The following is a 20,439-nucleotide window of genomic DNA, read 5'->3' as shown; positions in this document are numbered from 1 at the left end:
AGGTAGTTAAGAGGATCGATAAAGTAAATTATTTGACAGATTCACAGCGAAAAGAATTGTCTGTGTCCTATCAACATGTTAAAACAATATCATTGTAGAGAAAAGGATAAGAAGGAGCAGGTATGTCAAGTTGTAAGCACAATGGAGGACGGAAGAGACAGAGAGAGGCAGAAGGAAGACAGATTACAAATTGAACCTCCTACTATCTGGTTAGCTAACACTAACACTAGAATATTAGGATTATTGGACATCATATTTTCACACTTAGAGGCAGGGTAATGAGAAGATCTAGTGAGGTTACTTATGGAATTTAATGGAATCTATATGGATTGAACCAGGTTGTACTATTTTAACCATTCATGATGTGGATGTTGGGGGATGTTCTTCTATAAAACAACGTCCTTGACTGTTAAGTCCAGAGAAACTAGTTCAAGTGAAGGCAGGAATTCAATATATGTTAGAAAAATCACCTAACTGAACCTAGTCAAAGCAGTTGGAGTTCTCAAGTAGTGTTAATGCCTAAACTTGATGGATCAGCCAGATTCTGCATAGATTATCGAAAGGTTAATGCAGTAACAAAAATGATTCCTACCCAGTCCTTTGTTTAAAAAATTGTATTGACAGGGTTGGCAGTGTCACATTCCTTACTAAGATAGATTTATTGAAAGGATACTGGCAGGTACCTTTAACATTGTGAGCTAAGGAGATATCGGTTTTCATCACCCTGAATGGGCTGTACCAATTCTGAGTAATGCCATTCGGGCTAAAAAAAATGCTCCAGCCACTTTCCAAAGACCAATGAATCAAATGGTATCTAGTGTTCCTATTATGTATTTTACTTGGATGATGTATTGATTTACAGCAACACTTTGAAAGATCATTTAAGACAATTGGAAGCCCTATTTAAGCAATTACAGTTGGCAGATCTTGTAATGAACCTTGCCAAGAGTGAGTTCGGGAAAATGCGAGTAACTTATCGAGACATATCATAATACAAGGACAAGTGTTGCCAAGAACAGCAAAAGTACAGGCTTTGATAGAATTCTCAGTCCCTAAAACTAAATGGGATATCATGAGATTTTTAGGGATGTGTAGCTTCTACAATAAGTTTGTGCCAAACTTCAGCACGATAGCTGCTCCAGTAAAGGATTTATTGCAAAAGAAGGCAAAGGTGGTATGGTCAAGGGAGTGCTAGACAGCTTTTGGGAAGCTGAAGGCAATCCCAATGAATGAACTGGTGTTAGCCGCCCCTAACTTTACGAAACCCTTCAAGATGCCAATCGATGCTAGCGACTTGGGGGTGAGAGCACTGCTATTGTAAGAGGATGAATCAGGCATAGCGAAGCCATTGGCGTACTTTTCTTAAAAAAAAATGTAAATCAACGTCAGAAGAGAAACTCTATGGTAGAAAAGGAAACTCTGAGATTGGTACTGGTTCTTAAACATTTTGAGGCATATATGTGTCATGGCTGTAACACCAGTATGTACTGACCATAATCCCTTGGCTTCTGTGGAAAATTTAAGACTCAGAATTCGACTGTTCTGATGGAGCTTGCAAAGACAGCCTTATAACTTAAGGATTGTTCATATTGCTGGGAAGGATAGTATAATTGTTGATGCATTATCAAGAATGTAATTTTTGTAGAATTATCTAGAAATCGAGAAATTCAAAGAAAAGTGTACAGATTCTGTATAAGGATTGAGTGACTGAGTGAGTGTACATTTGAATTTTGTTTTATAGTATTTGTTTTCCCTGTACACTTTATAATGAAACATATTTGGAAATGGTGCTTCATTTCTTACGGGTGAAGGCATGTTAGAACCATTATGTACACGAACTATATTTTCTTTTAAAGTTTGGAAGGGCATTATTTGGGCACTTGGGAACTGACCTGAGAAGGAGAAAAGCTGCCCAGCTCGCATTCTCCTTGCCTTGCGTGAAATACAGTGTGGTTATCAGTATCCAGCTAGGAATCCTTAACTCAGTGGAACTTGTCTGTATTTGGAAACCCAAGAGGCTGAGATGAGAAGGATTGATCTTGTTCTATTTTTCTCCATGCTGAAGCTCCATTGGTGACAGCCTCCAGGCAGCTATTGGGATTAGCGAGTCGACCTCACATGAGGGAGAACAGATCAACAGCACCAAAACCCGTGAACTTAAACCTTTTTATATAGTTTTTTTCTTTAGCCGTTCATCTCTGCAGAGACCCTATTTGTTTGTCCTTTGTGAGTGTGTGTGTGCATGCAGTGGGGAATTTTAAAACGGATAGATAGTTGCAATTCCAGATTACAAATTGCGTGGTAACCAGTTCTTACTACTAGTTTTAAAAAACTACGTTTTATTTTATTATAAATCAATCATTCTGAGTTTATTGAAAGAAGCCTGTTTAAAGTCTCTCTTATTCTGGGCCTAACAGTAGGAAAAGTAAATAAGTGGCTGTTTTGGTAAGCGAATTAAGCATTTACACTAATGGTACGACCGGTGGAGTGGTAGGGCTAGATAAACTGTGCACTCCTCCCATCCCGATCATAACACAGTGTACAGGTTGAACAGTTTTAGGGACATAAAACAGGAGTGCACCAGAGATGTGTTGATTGTGAAGCTGTCTGACAAGCCACTATCACTGCTGATTGATTCCAATATAGATTCTGAATTATCCTTTTATCATTTCTGTCAATTTCTAGTTTGTTTAAGCACTCCATTATTTTCTGATGGTATGCTTTATCAAATGCCTTCTCATCATCTACACACACAGGTTTTAGCGCTTCTCTCACATTATAGATATCTTCTCTAGTTCCATTCTTTGGTCTGAATCCCGACTAGCCTTCATCCATCTCTGCTTCTATTATTTCTTTCTGTTATTTCTTTCTGGCTTAATATATAAAACCTATCCTTAAAGTTTAGGAAATGGCTGAAGTGACTTAGTAGCTGTCTGCCAAGGCTCTAGGATCCTAATATGTGGTAGTGTCCTCATCACACCTGAGCCATCGGCAGCTACAATTATGTTAATATAGTAGAAAATATCTAGTTAATAGATGATTAAATTGTAAGGACTGAGTGATATAGAAAGAATTTGTGTTCTTTCATGTCTCAAGATATCTATTATTTTGGTTTTGCTTTCGATAATGCCTAATTTAAAAAGTCAAAAAGATCAACATAGTCCTTTGATCCTTTCATGTTGGTTCTTCCTGTCACTGTGAAGCAGAATTCACCAAGCATTGGATTGTTCATCCACAGCTTGGGAATACAAGTCCTTGTATATTTCCCCATTCTTTGGCCCACCACTGGCAGCTATGCTTTCAGCTGCCTGGTGCCCATGCTCTAGAGTTTCTTCCTTAAATCCTCTACCTCTCTTCCTTCAAGATCCTCCCTAAAATCCATCTCCTTGACCAGGCCTCTGACTATGCCCACTATTTTTTTTACTCAGCCTGAGTACTGTGAAGTATTTTGGAATACTTTTCTATCAAAGGTGATATACAAGTGAAGGCTGTTGTCATTGGCCATTTTGAGGGAGGTCAATCTTACCAACTGATAAAGTTGTTATAATAGTACTCATCAGAATGTGAGGAACTCCAACTTTACATGCTTGCCCTGACCCAATAGTTTGCTGCAACATGAATATCCCCAGTGACTAACACAAATTTAGAGAAATTTCATTTTCCCCAGTTATTCCAGGAAATTCACCTCCCCAACAAATTACCCAAGATGGAAACAACAACAGTTGATGGAAATTGGGGGAAGAATATTAGAAATGTTTTTAATGTGCACATTGCTGGGCTTTAGGAATGTTTTGTGGGAATTGAATAATATTTCAACACTTAAACCATACAGTATGTGATGCAGCCTTTAACAGCGCATAGAAGGAAGTTGTCGTGAGTCATTGTGACATTTGTTCTCTGCCTATCTAAACAACTTTTCTGATCACAAGAAAATACTGCTTACATCTCCCTGCATATCTGTGCATCTGTGTAATTGAACACAACAGGGGTCTTTCACACCGTCAAGCTCAGTAAGTCATCCCAATCATTTCTTCCAATAACGCGTTATAACCACTCATGTTTAAACAAATATTCAGAGAATATGTCAGAAGAGAGAGAAAAATGAAAAGGGTATAACCTCATTAAAATTGTTGGATTTCAAGAATGATAAAATATCTAAAACTGTCATATATCTTCACGATCTCTAAGGCTACCTTTTTCCACCTCTGTAATATCGCATGACTCCAATCCTTTCTCAGTTCATCTACTACTGAAATATCATCCAAGACTCTGCTACCTCTAGACTTCACTATTCCAACGCACTCCTGGCTGGCCTTACATGTTCTGCCAGCCGTAAGCGTAAGGTCATCTAAAATTCTGCTGCCTGTGTCCCTATTCACACCAAGTACTGTTCACCCATCACCCCTGTGCTCACTGGTTAAGCAATGTCACAATTTTAAAATATACACCCTTGTCTACAAATTCCTCCGTGACCTCACCCCTCCCTATCTCTATAACCCCTCCAGTCTCACAACACTCCAGTTATCAGTACTGCGTGACATCTGGCCTCTTGAGCATGCCTGGTTTTAATCACTCCACAGTTGTTGGGAGTGCCTTTAGCCACCTAAACTGCACTTTTTTTTTATTCATTCACAGGATGTGGGCTTCTCTGGCTGGGACAGCATTTATTGCCCATCCTTAGTTGATCTTGAGAAAGTGATGGTGAGCTGCCTCCTTGAACTGCTGCAATCCATGTGGTGTAGGTACACCCACAGTGCTGTTAGGAAGGGAGTTCCAGGATTTTGACCCAGCGACAGTGAAGGAACGGTGATACATTTCCAAGTCAGGATGGTGACCATTTATGTCTTTATTCTCCTTGAAGATGCTCCTTAAAACCTTTTGCCCAAGCAAATGGGCTGGAATATTCTGGGCCATTTGGTGATGGGCTGGGAGGCAGAAATGCTGGAACGTTTGTGCAGGTAGTGTCAAATGTTATCCTGCCACCATGCCATTTTTCCACTTAAGTGGGCAATTAAGAGCCACTTCCTGTCTCTGTGGGTATTTTGTCCATGTCACCACCACGAGACACTACATGGCAATGCTGCCAGATGAAACCTGGTGGCATCCTGGCAGGATTCAAGGAGAGGACCCTCCTTACAGTTACTTCATGGCCTATGGAGGGCATGGCAGCAATGTCTGCCCTCACAACATCAGTGCCATCAGCGCTCAGTGCTCCACCCCCACCCTGTGATTGCCCTGTCTAGCCTTGGCACCCCAATCCCACTTAACAGTTTTTGAGGGGACCGAGACATTGAGGCAATTTCTCCCTGCCGCTGCAAACTCAGCAGTGGCCACTGTTAGTGGTGGCACTGCTGACACTCTGATTAGGCTGGCAACTCTTGGGGGTGGGCCACCATCTTTAATTGAATGGCAGTATACTGCCAGTGGTGGCCTTTCAATTGGCTGCTGCCTTCAAAATGCTACTCTGGGTCCCACTGCCAGCTGACGTTGGTTTGTGTTCCACATTTGGCCCCAGTGATGGGACTTCCCTGAAATGAACAGAATCCAGGCTGATATCTCGTTATATGGCTCAGTGTCAAATTTTGCTTTATAACGCTCCTGTGAAACTGCCTGGGGTAATTTCTTATGCTGAAGGCACCAAATCATTACACGTTATTGTTCTAGTAAATGGAGGCTAATGTTGAGCCACACCAGGATTCTAGCGTCAAGAAGTACGAGAACACGGTCCCGATAGTTACGTCAGGATCATGCCCACCTGTGCTGCCACTGCCAGAGTTTGCCAGGTCGGTGGAAAGGCACATCACTTACCGACACCCTTATGGACACATCGCACATCACATCTCAAACAGAAACAAAAATATCTGGAAAAATTCAGCAGGTCTGACAGCATCTGCGGAGAGGAACACAGTCAACATTTCGAGTCCGTATCACTCTTCAACAGAACTAAGGAAAAATAGAAAAGAGGTGAAATATAAGCTGGTTTAAAGGGGGGCTGGGGGATGGGACAGGTAGAGCTGGATAGAGGGCCAGTGGTAGGTGGAGATAACCAAAAGATGTCATAGACAAAAGGACAAAGAGGTGTTGAAGATGGTGATATTAGCTAAGGAATGTAATAATAGGTGACATTAAGGGTAGAAAGCAGGACGAGCAAGCTACAGATAGCCCTAGTGGGGGTGGAGTGGGGGTAAGGGATCGAAATAGGCTAAAAGGGAGAGATAAAACAATGGATGGAAATACATTTAAAAATAATGGAAATAGGTGGGAAAAGAAAAATCTATATAAGTTATTGGAAAAAAAGGGGGGGGGATCGGAAAGGGGGTGGAGATGGAGGAGAGAGTTCATGATCTAAAATTGTTGAACTCAATATTCAGTCCGGAAGGCTGTAAAGTGCCTAGTCGGAAGATGAGGTGCTGTTCCTTCAGTTTGCGTTGAGCTTCACTGGAACATTGCAGCAGGCCAAGGACAGGCATGTGGGCATGAGAGCGGGGTGGTGCATTGATATGGCAAGGGACAGGGAGGTCTGGGTCATGCTTGCGGACAGACCAAAGATGTTCCGCAAAACGGTTACCCAGTCTGTGTTTGGTCTCTCCAATGTAGAGGAAATAGCATTGGGAGCAGCAAATGCAATAGACTAAATTGAGGGAAGTGCAAGTGAAATGCTGCTTCATTTGAAAGAAGTGTTTGGGCCCTTGGACAGTGAGGAGAGGGTAAGTAAAGGGGCAGGTGTTGCACCTTCTGCGGTTGCATGGGAAGGTGCCGTGGGAGGGGGTTGAGATGTAGGGGGTGATGGAGGAGTGGACCAGGGTGTCTCGGAGGGAACGATCCCTGCGGAATGCCGCCAGGGAGGGTGAAGGGAAAATGTGTTTGGTGGTGGCATCATGCTGAAGTTGGCAGAAATGGCAGAGGATGATCCTTTGAATGCGGAGGCTGGTGGGGTGATAAGTGAGGACAAGGGGGACCCTATCATAGTTCTGGGAGGGAGAGGAAGGTGTGAGGGCGGATGTGCGGGAGATGGGCCGGACACGGTTGAGGGCCCTGTCAAGCACCCTGGGTGGAAAACCTAGGTTAAGGAAAACATCTCATTCTGCAAGATGGTCCCAACTTTCCATGAGCTCTCGTTGCAATGTAAGGGGGTTCCCTCTAGGCTGTGTGCACGTGGCCATGCTGGGACCACAAGGCACCACACAGGCCGCTTACTGGTATAGTGTGTTTAATGTGTAGGCCGTGCACAATGAAAAACAATTTAGAAAGGATATTACCCCTGATGCCAGAAGATGGCAGTTTTTTTTTAAACTTTCATTTTGGGCTTGCTTACACAGCCGTCAAAGGGGGAAATGAATAGAGTCTTTGGGGACAGCAAATTTAATACAATTTAGATGTTTTCCACTGCGGTCATTCTGCTGCCAGCAGTTTACTTCACTGACTGATGTAATAAGTAGTATGCATTTGAAATGTTATGGGAATTGATGATCAGAGAGTAATACAAAGAGAAAGATGTGCGTCTCTTTAGGCACTTTAAAAATACAAAGGAAATTCTGTGAGGGTGGTAGGTAAAAAAAAAACAAATGATTTTAAGTTGGACTGGTACAAGGGGGAATGAAGATTTTGAATTTGTAAGAGAGCATGAGTTTTTTCTGAATAATAGAAGAGCAATAATTTTATAAAAATGTGAAACTTGTAAATAGTGATATTGAGAGATTTGGGTGTACTCACATGGAACACAAAGTGAGCATGCAGAAACAGCAATCAAGGCAAATGGCATGTTTGCTATTTATTCATTTACAGAATGTGGCGTCACTGGCTCAGCCAGCGTTTATTGCCCATCAGTAGTTGCCTCTGAGAAGGTGGTGTTGAGCTGCCTTCTTGAACTGCTGCAGTCCATGTGGTGTAGGTATACCCACAGTGCTGTTCGGAAGGAAGTTCCAGGATTTTGACCCAGCAACAGTGAAGCAATGGCGATATGTTTCCAAATCAGGATGGTGAGTGGATAGGAAGGGAACTTACAGGTGGTGTTCCCATGCATCTGCTGCCCTTGGCCTTCTAGATGGTAGCAGTCATGGGTTTGGAAGATGCTGCAAAGGAGCCTTGGTGAGTTTTTGCAGTGCATCTTGTAGATGGTACACACTGCTGCCACTCTTCGTCGGTGGTGGAGGGAGTGAATGTTTGTGGATCGGGTGCCAACCAAACGGGCTGCTTTGTCCTGGATGGTGTCAAGCTTCCTGAGTTTTGTTGAAGCTGCACTCATCCAGGCAAGTGGAGATTATTCCATCACACTCCTGACTGGTGCCTTGTAGATGGTGGTTAGGTTGTGGGGAGTCAGGAGATGAGTTACTCACCACAGGATTCCCAGCCTCCTTTGTTAATCAAGAATCTATCTAGTTCTGCCTTAAAAATATTCAGAGACTCTGGGCAGAATTTTACGCTGATCGGGTGGGTGTGCACCTGACCCGCTCAGATGTGAAATCGCACGAGATGACCTTCAGTGAGCGTCCCGATGTCATCACATGCTCACGCGTTATTTCAGCTGGCGGGCGCACACAGTGTTAGAGCTGCACCCGCCATCAACTAACAGGCCAGTTCGGGCCATTAAAAAGACAATTGACCAAGATTTCAAGTTGTCATGTAATTTCATGCACGTCACACGGGCGAAACGGGCAGGCAGGCTGCTGACATTTAGCAAAACCTCATCCAAAGGTGGGATTAAAATGTTCAGCAGCGTTACCAGTGTGAATAGTGAGGAGTTTTGGAGATACTTCGCTGCTGGCTGCTTATTGCAGCTTCATCTCTGTTTGGGGCTTCATTGTTAGCATTTCCTGGCCTCATTTCAGGAGTCATTGCTATCTGCCAGGCTCCCCGAGGATTCAGACTGTGTGGACCCATCCAGATATCAGGCAGCCTTCTCTTACCCTGGTAATGGGGATTGTGGTCTCCACTGGAGGTACCTCCTCTGATATGTAGAGATGGGCAGAAGGGAGAGAAGGCCAGATGCCCTATACAGCTTCCATGGAAGTGACCTATGGGAGGAGAGACGTAGGCACAAGGCGCACAGGGCCAGCAGGTAGTCCAAGGCATGAGAGGCCGCAGAACACGCCACTGTCATGCTGCCAGGGTTTACAGGCCGTGATGCAGCTACCTCAATATGTCCAAGGTGGAATGCCAAGGAGGCTCCGCCTCTCCAAAGAGGCTGTGACCTCCATTTGCCAGGTGATTGGGCCTGAGATCACCTCCGACTGTGTAGGTGGACATCCCATGCCAGTGGCTCTGTAGGTCACAGTGGCCCTCAACATCTATGCCTCTGACTTTTTCCAGCGGTCAGTGGGGGATCTTTGTGGAGTCTCCCAATCAGCTGTCCACTCTCGCCCTGTTCAGGCGGGTAATGACATTTATTCGTTTCCATAGGAATGAGGCGAGCCAGGCTGAGCGAGCCAGAGGCTTAGCAGCAATTGCTGGGTTCCCCCTCATCTAAGGTGCCAACAACTGCATACATGTAGCCATGAAGACGCCAGCAGGTCAGCCGGGTGCCTTTGTCAACAGGAAGGGATTCCACTCCATGAATGTACGGATTGTGTGTGACCACAGGATGCATAATGTGCAAGTCTGTGCAAGGTACCCTTGGCAGCTCCCTTGACGCTTATATCCTGATAAACTCCCAGGTGCCCAAGCTCTACAATGCTCCAGCCTGACTGGATGGATGGCTGCTGGGTGACAAGGTCTATCCATTGAAAAGGTGGCTTATGATGCCTCTCTGCCATCCAAGAACAGAGGCAGGTCAGCGTTATAATAGGAGTCATGTCTCCACAAGGTCTTCTGAAGATGTGCTTCCAATGCCTGGACCGTTCAGGGGATGCACTACAATACCCCCCAGAGCGGGTGTCACTGATCATTGTTGCATGCTGCGCTCTCCACAATCTGGCTCTGGCAAGGGGGGACTCACTGGAGGAAGGGGATCTTGAGGCAGCTCCACAGGTCATAGAAGATGAATCCAGTAGTGAGTCAGAAGAGGAGCACAGTGAGGAGATTGCTGAGGGCGTAGAGGTAGACGTCTGTAACCTTCAGAGAGGCAAGGATGCCTTGATCTAATGCTACTTCAGCTAGGCTGCCATAGAACAAATCCCACCTCAAGCCAGGATGTCCAAAATGCCCTTGTCTTGTGAACCCAAAGTCCACTCAATGTGTGTGCAATAAAGTTTAGAGCCACTCATGTCCAGCATTACATACTGGTGTACCCTGCACCAAAAATAAAATGTGAAGCATATTCCGGCCTATCACAACAAAAGCAAATTTAATGTTATTGTCACATTGAAATCATATTGACATGGTCATTCCTGATGTTGATGTCCACACCAGTAGACATATGAACCAAACATAACTGAACAGATGATCACCCAAGAACAGTTCTTGTGTTCATGGTGCTTTAAACTTACTTTTGCGAGTGCTGTGTCTTGGTGCCCCCATATTCGCTGGCAGCGGCATTGGAGACAGCCTGCTGGCTCTGCTGTCTTGTTGGTCTTGATGACCTTGGAGGTCGTCCTCTGGGCAGTGGAGCCTGTGTTGGCCCCGTCTAGAAGGGAGCAGCCAGTGCCCTGGCTGGAATCTCCCCAGTCATCGCAGCCTCGTTAGATACGACGGTCACTGGCAGAGAGGCAGAGGAGCTGCTGCCCTCATCCGGAGCGTCCTCAGAGGAGTCCACAGAGACGACAAGCAGGTCGTGCACCAACGTGAAGTCACTCTGGACCTCCCAGCTCGTCATTGATGGATGGACACCTAGCTGGGATACTGGGTGCCTCATCCATCTCCCACACTGACACTGACCACCTGAGCTCAGTGCATGTGTGTGGACTTGCAGGTCCAAGCGCAACCCCAGGAACCCTTGATTTTGTCCCTGGAGCTGCTTCTCCATGAGAGTTGCCACTCTCTCAATGGAGGAGTCAGTGCACTCAGCCATGAGGGTCAATGCAGTGCTCATGCTGCAGATGGACTCCTCCACAACAGAGACCACGGCATGCATACCTTCATGGATCTCTGCCAGATCTTCCTGCACATCCCAGCATCCAGCTCATCCAGACCAGCATCAGCCGCCTAATGGATGACTCCAGAGGCTCATCATCTGCCTTCGACCCAGCATCGTCCTGGTCTCCAGCAGTCCTCCAACTGCCGGCATCCTGGACACTCTCTGCCTCCGTCTGCATCTCAAGCAACATGAAGTGTCCTAACCAATGTGCACCGACAATCTAATGCCCACTGAGGTGCTGGTATTTGCGCTGGTGCCTGGTTCAAAGTATGATTGTGACACAGGTGCAAATGAAGCCCAGCAGCCCTCTGGCGTCAGGGGTGGCCCTTTGGGGTCCTGCGATTGAGTGCATGCCAGAGAATCTAAGGGAGAACAAGGACATGTCATTAGTTTAAGTCATCACTCTGTCATTGTGCATGCCAGGCACCCTGGTGAAACAATGGAGACCTGAATCACGGTGCTGCTGTCTTTCAATGATCAATGGGGACTCCAGGTTTGAAGCTCTCATTAATGAAGAGACTGCACTAGAACAATCCAAAACTCTCACCTCTGTGCACTGCACTCTTACCTTTGTCTGGCACCCCAGCCTCTCCAAGACCGGTTGCGCAGGGAGCGTGCAGGCTCTCCAGCTCAAGGGCGTCCTGCTCGAACCTGGTCAGCAGCAGCAGGTTGGGTGGATCTCCACCTGTACGTAACCTCTCCAATAGTTATGGCTTGTTTTCTCCTGAAAGGACAGAGGGGCATTGATTAGTGCAGTCTCTACCTGTAGCGCCATTGCAGCCTGGCCAACCCCGCCTGAGGAACACCTCACAGGGCACATCAGAATTGTGGCCCTCGAGCCACAAGACACTCAGCCCAAGCAGCCAGGGCTCACCCCCTTGGCCAGCTCCGGCATCATTGACAGTTGGCACTCAGACTCAGACACCCCTGAGCTCCGCAGGGGACAGCCAGCCCTTAACACTTCTGCACACTGATCCATGCCAACATTCCCCTTCCAGAGCGCAGTGGGTCATTTTGAACCTCTTGCGGCACTGTACCCATGTGCCCTGCACCACGTCATAGCTGCTCACCAGCGCTGCCACCTCCTCCCAGGCTTTCGTCGTCAGGTGTGGTGGCCTCCTCCTTCCGTCCCTTCGTACAAGGGTGACCCTCCTGGCAGCCACCTCCTCCAGGAGCACGGTGAGGCACTCATCCAAAAAGCAGGGGGCCGAGTGCACATCCAAACTGCCCTCCTGCATGTCGTCTCCACTCACTGCCGAGGCCATAAGTACCGTCTCCGCAACACAGACTGATATGCTGCTTCACCGGCAGCTTTCTAGGGGTTGCCGGTGCCGTTTTTAAACTTGCTGCCAGGTCGCCATTGGACCTGGTGCATAACACACCCCTGCCTGCACCTGGCCCTTCCCGATCATTGGCCAGCATGAAATCATGGTTGTGGACCAATCACGGGCGGCGGCTCGTTTCCCAGTCGATCCTTTGCCCACCGATCACGCCTGCCCAACGACCTGAAAATTCTGCCCTCTGCTTCCACCGCTTTTTGAGGAAGAGAGTTTCAAAGACTCTTAACCCTCTGAGGGAAAAAACTTTCTCCTCACCTATGTCTTAAAGGAACAACCCCTTATTTTTAAACAGTGACCCCTTGTTCTAGATTCTCCCACAGGTGGATCATCCACTCAGCATTTTTGGCTGAAGTTTGTTGCGAATATTTCAGCCTTGACTTTTGCACTGATGTGCTGGGGTCCTCCAGCATTGAGGATGGGGATATTTGTGGAGCCTCCTCCTCTAGTGAATTGTTTAATTGTCAGCCACCATTTACGACTGTATGTGGCAGGACTGCAGAGCTTAGACCTGATCTGTTGGTTGTGGAATCGCTTAGCTCTGTCTATCACCTGCTGCTTATGCTGTTTGGCACGCAAATAGTCCTGTGTGGTGTTGGGGGGGGGGCGGTGTGGTGGTGGGGGGGTGGGGGGTGGTTGGCGGGGGGGTGGTGGTATGTGGTAATCAGCAGGATGTTTCCTTGTCCATGTTTGGCCTGATGCCATGAGACTTCATGGAGTCCAGAGTCAATCTTGAGGACTCCCAGGGCAACTCCTTCCTGCCTGTATACCATTGTGCTTCCACCTCTGCTGGGTCTGTCCTGCCAGTGGGACAGGACATTCCCAGGGGTGGTGATGGTGGTGTCTGGGTCATTATGTGTCAGGTTTGATTCCATGAGCATGATTATATCAAGCTTGACTAGTTCGTGAGACAGCTCTCAATTTCAGCACAAGCCCCCAGATGTTAGTAAGGCGGACTTTGCAGAGCCGATAGGGTTGAATTTGCTGTTGTCGTTTCCGGTGCCTCGTTCGATGCTGGTAGTCCATCTGGTTTCATTCCTTTTAATTGGCTTTTTAGAGGTTTGATTCAATTTACTAGGCCATTTCAGAGGGCATTTAAAAATCAACCATGTTAGTTACACGTGGGCCAAACCAAGTGAGAAAGGCAGATTTCCTTCCTTAAAGGGCATGAGTGAACCAGATGGGTCTTTACAACAATTGACCATGTTTGCATGATCATCATTAGATTTTTAATTCCAGATGTTTTTATTGAATTCAAATTCTACCAGCTGCTGTGGTGGGATTTGAACCCAGGCATTACCCTGGGCCTCTGGATTACTCGTCCAGTGACAATACCACTATGCCACCGCCTCCCCACTGGCCTTTATTGCAAGGCAATTGGAGTGCAATAACAAAGAAATCGTGCTACAGTGTGGTGGGCTTTGGTGAGACGACACCTGGAATACTGTGCACAATTTTGATCTTCATCTAAGGAAGGATATACTTGCCCCGGATTCAGTGCAGCAAAGTTTCATTGGGCTCATTCCTTGAATGAGGGTGTTATCCAATGATGAAAGGCTGATTAAGTTGGGCCTATACTCTCTGGAGTTTAGAAGAATGAGATGTGTTCTCATTGAAATGTACAAGATTCTGAAGGGGCTTGACAGGGTAGACACTGAGAGGCTGTTTCTGCTGGCTGGGCAATATCGAACCTCAGGATAAGGGGTTGATCATTTTGGACTGCGATGAGGAGAAATTTCTTCACTGAGGGTTGTAAATCTTTGGAATTGTTCGACCAGAGGGTTGTGGATGCTCCATCATTGAGTATATTCAAGACTGAAATTGATAGATTTTTGATCTCTCAGCAAATCAAGGGGTATGAGGAATGGACAGGAAAGTTGAGTTGATGTAGAAGATCAGCTATCATCATATTGAATGGCAGAGCATGTTTGAGGAGCCATGGGGTCTATACCTACACCTATTTCTTATGTCTTTATGTTGTTAAATGGAACATAGAAGCACCACCAAACGTTGGGAAGACTGGAAGGTAAGCATAATGTTATGTATAGGTAATATAAAAGCAGGTCTTACAAAAGCGTAAGAAAGTGTGAGATATGTGTGACCAAAATTGAAATACAGAAAGCAAGTATCACAACAGGAAGTAAGTGTTGTAACAAGGAATGTATGTTATATGCAGGACTTTGATATATATATTGATTTAGGAGGCATAACCATATTAGATAATGCAAGCTATTTTATAAATATAGCCTCTGAAATCTGCCCCCACCACCACCAACACCATGGCTGTGTGCACTATTTAAAACTTGCACTGCAGCAACTCATTGAAGCTTCTGCCAAAACACCATCCAAACTTAGGTCCTCCATCATTATTGTGTATTGCATTGACAAATAGTCACCATGTGGATTCACAGCCAGCAGCTGTTATTAAACTAACTTGATTTACACCTCCCCAACAGAGAGGGCAATGTAACAAAATGCGTACATCTTGCAATACACTACAACCACCTAGAAGATCAAGGGCAGCTGGTGCATAGGAACACTACCACCTTCTGAGATTCCCTCCAAGTCACATGCATACACTGACTTGGAAATATATCACTGTTCCTTCATCATGACAAGGTCAAAATTCTGAAATTCTCCACCTAACATTATTGGGGTGGAACCTTCGCTTCACTTACTGCAGTGGTTGAAGAAGACCAACTACCACCTTCTCAGGGCATATAAGGAAGGGCAGTAATGCTGCCCAAATAAATAGGTCCAAGTCCTCTGTCCATTAATCCTAGTATATGCATCTAGCCTTTGGCCAATGGAAGAGGTCACTTCTGTTTTGTTTTTCAATAGATTAAAAGCTGACAGGATTGTGCAACTGTTTCTGCTTCACTTGCAGGAAGATGAGTTCTTACGCCATTTGTCTCAAGAGGAGAAAGAGTGCCTGAGTTTTTTGATTGAAACCATTGACTCATTAGAGGTAGAATTGGAGGAAGATGATGAAGAGGGGGTGATGAAGGGAGATAGCACCATTAGTGATGGCTTTTATGAGTTTCTAGGAATGGTATGCGGCACTCGACAAACAGAAGATACAGCAGGCCCAGGTGAGTTCTCATTGCACAGTGACTCACAGCTATCAATGTGATTATAATAATGTTTTGGTTAAAATGCTCAGCTTGTTCCAAGAAAAGGTGCCTGTAAAATCTGCAGCTCTTGTGGTATCATCTTTCTCCCAATGCCTGTTGTGAAGTAACAAATCTATTCATCTGGATTTCTTCTAAAGAGAAATCCTCTTAACAGAAGAATCTTGTTCCCAGATTGACTTTAAAAAGGAAGTCTCATGATTAGAGTGAACATTTTGTCAAGTGCAAAACCTGACAAGGTGTGCAGTTTGGGGAAGGGAAAGGTTTAAAATATTTATCTTTTCAGCTGCAAATAAAAACATCTAACTTTGTAGTTGCCTCATTAAGCCAAATTTGATCAGTGATTTCAGATTGATACGTGGACAATGTTCCCATAAAAGAATGTTGCCAGTTAGAAGGCATTAAAGAAATTGATTGTGGCAGTGGAACATTTACATCTTATAAGTAATTGTTGTGGACTGACCTCTGTCAGGCACAGGCACTACCTTCACACAGGAAATTGGGACATGTACTGTGAGTGTTACAGTACGTGCGTGCTAGAAATCAGCAGTCTTTCCGAAAGAGGCGCCTCAAGCAGTTGCTAATACACCTCCATTTTACTGCACCCCTCTCATTGTTGCTGTCACATGCCTCCCAATGCTCCTGCATTGAATGCAGGCTGGCAGATAGGACAGCCGCTGCAGCATTACCATACTGACCATACATAACCAATGTGTACACAAAATACAAGATTCACACTGCCTAGTCTACATTTTTTGGGAACCATCTGTTCTATTTAGCTGAAAACTGGCGACAAACCCATATCTCCCTGCCATCCAAGGAAAGTATGGGCAAAAGTTTGTATAGCAACAGAAATTGTGGAGCATACTTGAAGGGCTGAATGGCCTACTCCTGCTCGTAAATCCTATGTTCCTATAAATTGAATCTCTATCTGCTGCAAGTTAAATGAAATTGACATTCACACAGACTTGGAGTTGATGTTTAATGGCTATTTGTCTCTCACCTTTAGTAATTCTTTTAGGCTCATTTATGTCCTCCCTCACCATGTACTGTATAGCCAGATTTCTTAATTCTATTAGGCACATCATTTTTTATCTTGGTAAAAGCCACTAGAATTATGTAAAGAGAGCTCTTCTCAGGCTGAGTACAGGTGATGTTTCCTAGCTAGAAATATCTTATGTGGAAATGGGTGTCAATGAATGTCTTGAGAGGCTGGTTGCAGAGTGGGACATCCGTGGAGGTAGAATTGAACAGCATGTGGCCCAATACAGGTAAATTGTCGAGCATGCTTGGGAGTCCACAGGAACTCCTTGAAGAGACTCCAAGAAAACATGAACTCACTGCACTGAAAGTAAGTACATGGCGACTTTGAGACTGCACATCACTTAGAAAACCAGTCAAAAACTAGGCCAAATATTCCAAGAGACTTTGCATGCCGGTTTAAATTTAATACTAGAAACAATTAAATTTAAAAATGACTGACCAACCAAAAAATGAAAAGACGGCATTTGTAATTAGGGCTCCTTTTGTAAACAAGAATAGTTCCCAATAAAATGTTGGCCATGAATTTGAGAAGTTTGAATTTTGTTGCTAGAAATTTAGCAAAGGTATATTTGTGTTTATATATCTTACACATGGATATCCAGAACACATTGCAATCTTGGCCTCTGAGTGAAGAACAAGTTAGCATAGGCCACTTGTAAACACCAGTATTCATGAATTGAAGAGAAATGTAGTCAAGGATTTTGAGCATTCCGTCCTTTCATCTCAACCAAGGAAAACTGTGAGAAATTTTAAAAGAATTTTAAAAAGTGAGAGTTTAAGTAGAAGAGAAATAATTAATGTACCTGTCTGCTGAAAAAGATTGTCAATGCCACCACTGAGAATTGAGCTGATATATAAATCCTGAGCTAATTCCATAAGGATTAATGATTGATGAATTTGTTCTGATTGCCCCTTACCCAGGATTTGGCATATTAAAGAACATTCCCTTTAAGAAAAGGCATTTAGCCTGCTTGCAGGTTTCTACCAGTGTTGGTCTATAACTTGTCACTAGTAGTTGCTAGGCTTCTTTTAAATTTTACATTCTGCACCCCTCCATCAATATGAAGGTATCTTGCTTTTCCCTGCCATTGCAAGCAGAAATCTGTGCCATATTCTACCAGAAAAAAAGCCTGAAAAAAATGCACTTAAGCCAATACCTTCCAATTTTATTTTCTTCCAATGCACAGGAACAGGCCTTTCCTTGGCATATGTACGAATGAGGAAAATTAAACTTTATTAGAGACAAGCCAAGTTCCAGTAAATTAGTTTGATGAAAATTAACCATTAAGTAGGAGAAGATGATGTGGTCAGATATTTAGCTCTAAATCTTGGAAATAATTCTGTACATTCACAACCTGTGGTATCATAATCTCAAGAAAAATGTCCTTTTTGTTGACCAAATATGGGGCAATATTTTGCATGCTGGAAACAACTAGGGTCACTTTGCTTATGTTCACTTATGTATATTGAAGCTAGTGTTGATGTTTGTATTTTCAATATTTTTAGATGATGCAGGTGTCTGTGACAATGTTGGGGTTATTGGAAATGTGGAAGCAATTACCAGTCATCCATCTGCTCAAAGGATCAATAACAGAAGTATGGAATCAGTTCCTGTGGTTGATACAACACCCAACCAAACAGCCACATTCGAAGAGGGCAAGAAGGAGAAGGAGTCCATGAAACATCAAGGATCTGAAACTATGATAGCATTAGGATCCAATGTCTCAAACCAATCCAGAGAAACTGCACCTGATGAACAAAGTTCACCCAGAACACTTACTTTGCTTCCTGCTCATGCTAAAAAGTTTGACACCATCTTGAGGTCAGGGGTCAGTGTGCAGGAGCTCCGAGCCCAGGTTCTAGCCCGCCTTAGTGGGTCTGGCCAGAAGAAGCCCAGCAGTCAAGTGGAGGGTTTGGCTGCCCAATCCAACTCACTCCGATTGCTTGGAAGGCCTGAGCAGAAAGCAGCAAGGCAAGATGCCCTTCAAAGACTAGGACTGTTGAAATTTACTGGGGGTTTATCTAACAGCAACAACTCCTCCTCCTCTCAACCCCTTGAAACAGAGGGAACTCAACAGTTCTCCAGTCTCCACAATCGCCAAGAGAAAAGGATCATAAAGAAGCTTTGAAAAAGCTGGGTCTCTTAAACCTGGAATCTTGAAAAATTATTGTAGAAATCTACACAATGAGGACTATAAGTAACTGTTATTTTTCTAAAAATTCTGTGGTTGGGTGGTCACTGGTTAACCAGAGTTAGCTGCCAGTTGGCCTTCTCAATGAGGTTCCCCTGCCCCCAACAAGGCCAATAAAATGTGTGAAGCCTTTCAGTATACTCAGCAAGGCTTATTAACAAAACAATGCTATAAATACACATTTCCCTTTTTCTGCTGTTGGACATTAATTATTCACTAAATTATTCCTAAAATACTTTGTGACAGTAAACAAGGACATTTGATCAACATTTAACAAGGACGCAGGATTGAATCCTTAACTTCTGCATGGAAGTTGGGGCCTGAACCCCAGTCTCTAATTTTTTTTAAAAAAGGGAGCTGCTCATTGACTCCTGGGAGCTTTTACTCAAGACTGGAAACACACCATATACAGAATTGTGGGCTTAAGCCCATATCATGGCACTGCATTGCGTAGGTTGTGGAAGCTGCTGTACACTGCGGCATTGTGTTTCTTCCCTCTGGCAAATTGAAATTACATAGAGCTCGTATGTCAAATGATCAAATATTTGTTACGTTTCCATTAATCATTGTGTCTTTAGAATCCTGCATCTACTTATTGTTTTATAGATCACTCCATTGTTTATATAACTTGCTCTCCTATATCACATCTTGTATATACTATATGATAGTACATATGTGTGTGTGCATGTAATAATAAGTAGCACTTTGAATAAATAAACACTTACTTCAAATTGCAATTCTTGTTCTGTCCAATAGTGCTCTTGCCAGGGCCTGAAGGTGTAAGGAAGAACAACGTGTATTTATATTTTGTTACCTTGGCTTCAATGAAAGAGAATTGGGCACAGAATTGGGCGTAGTGTAACACAACTGCTGAGTTGCTTTTATCTAAGACCAATTTCAGACTTAACTTCCTTGTATCTCCTAAATTAGAAATTCCAGAAACAATGTCCAATCCCTATTCTCTGCTCATGCACTTTGTATGCTGTTTTTGTTTTTATGAAACTTATTCATCCATTCAAATCGCATTTCTAAATTAGGGAAAATACTGGGTTCTGATGAAAGATTTATACACCCAAACATGTTGCCTAGCTTTCTCTTTCAGATGCTGACTGACCTCCTATACTTTTTCAAGCGTTTTCTATTTTATTCACATTTTTAGAATTTTTCTTTAACAAAATAATTTTGCCTTTGTATCAAATCCATAAGAATGTTCATTTATGATCAGAATGTAATATCCATGCTACTGATTTATCTTCCCTTTGAAAAGGTCATCGATCTGAAACGTTGGTCTGGATTTCATCCTCAAGATGGGTAGCGGGAGTTGGGAAAATTCCCAGTCCCAATGCCAAGATATGCCAAACCTGCCCAAACAATATCTGTGGCCCCTCATCCCTCTATGTCAAGCTATGCCCCTCCACCCACCCCCCCGGCCCCTCATGCTGTCGATGCCAAGCTCTAGCACTTCATGTCCAGTGGCCCACTATACACTGCATAGAACCCTACAGTAACAATGTATGTGTTTAAAAAAAACTTTTAAAAAGTCATTCATTCATAACTTTCCACAATATTAAAAAAGTCATTTAACTACAGGGTATTAAAAGTGTCAATCATGCAGACCCTTAAAAGTTTCAATAACTGAAGCTGCAAGAATTTGAAAGCTTTTACCCTAATGTAAATAAACATTGTGCAATTGACAGTGGAGATGAGAAAGCCATATTACAGTA

General features: G+C 44.1%; 1 protein-coding gene across 6 annotated transcripts in view; it reads left to right on the top strand.

The window, feature by feature from the left end:
* LOC121280298 overlaps positions 1–19,452 on the top strand; it is a 42,268-nt gene extending 22,816 nt beyond the window's left edge. For all 6 annotated transcript variants that reach the window (XM_041192150.1, XM_041192149.1, XM_041192147.1 and 3 more), the window contains 2 exons: positions 15,236–15,440; positions 18,030–19,452. In XM_041192150.1, the coding sequence (XP_041048084.1) occupies positions 15,236–15,440; positions 18,030–18,652 (828 nt within the window). In that variant the 3' untranslated portion in view covers positions 18,653–19,452. The remainder of the gene's footprint in view (positions 1–15,235; positions 15,441–18,029) is intronic.
* The last annotated feature ends 987 nt before the right edge of the window (positions 19,453–20,439 follow it).

This window comes from Carcharodon carcharias, chromosome 7 (assembly GCF_017639515.1).
Source record: "Carcharodon carcharias isolate sCarCar2 chromosome 7, sCarCar2.pri, whole genome shotgun sequence".
NCBI classification, from domain to species: domain Eukaryota; kingdom Metazoa; phylum Chordata; class Chondrichthyes; order Lamniformes; family Lamnidae; genus Carcharodon; species Carcharodon carcharias.
Note: the sequence above shows the minus strand (reverse complement) of the source record. Positions and strands in the feature narration are given on the sequence as shown.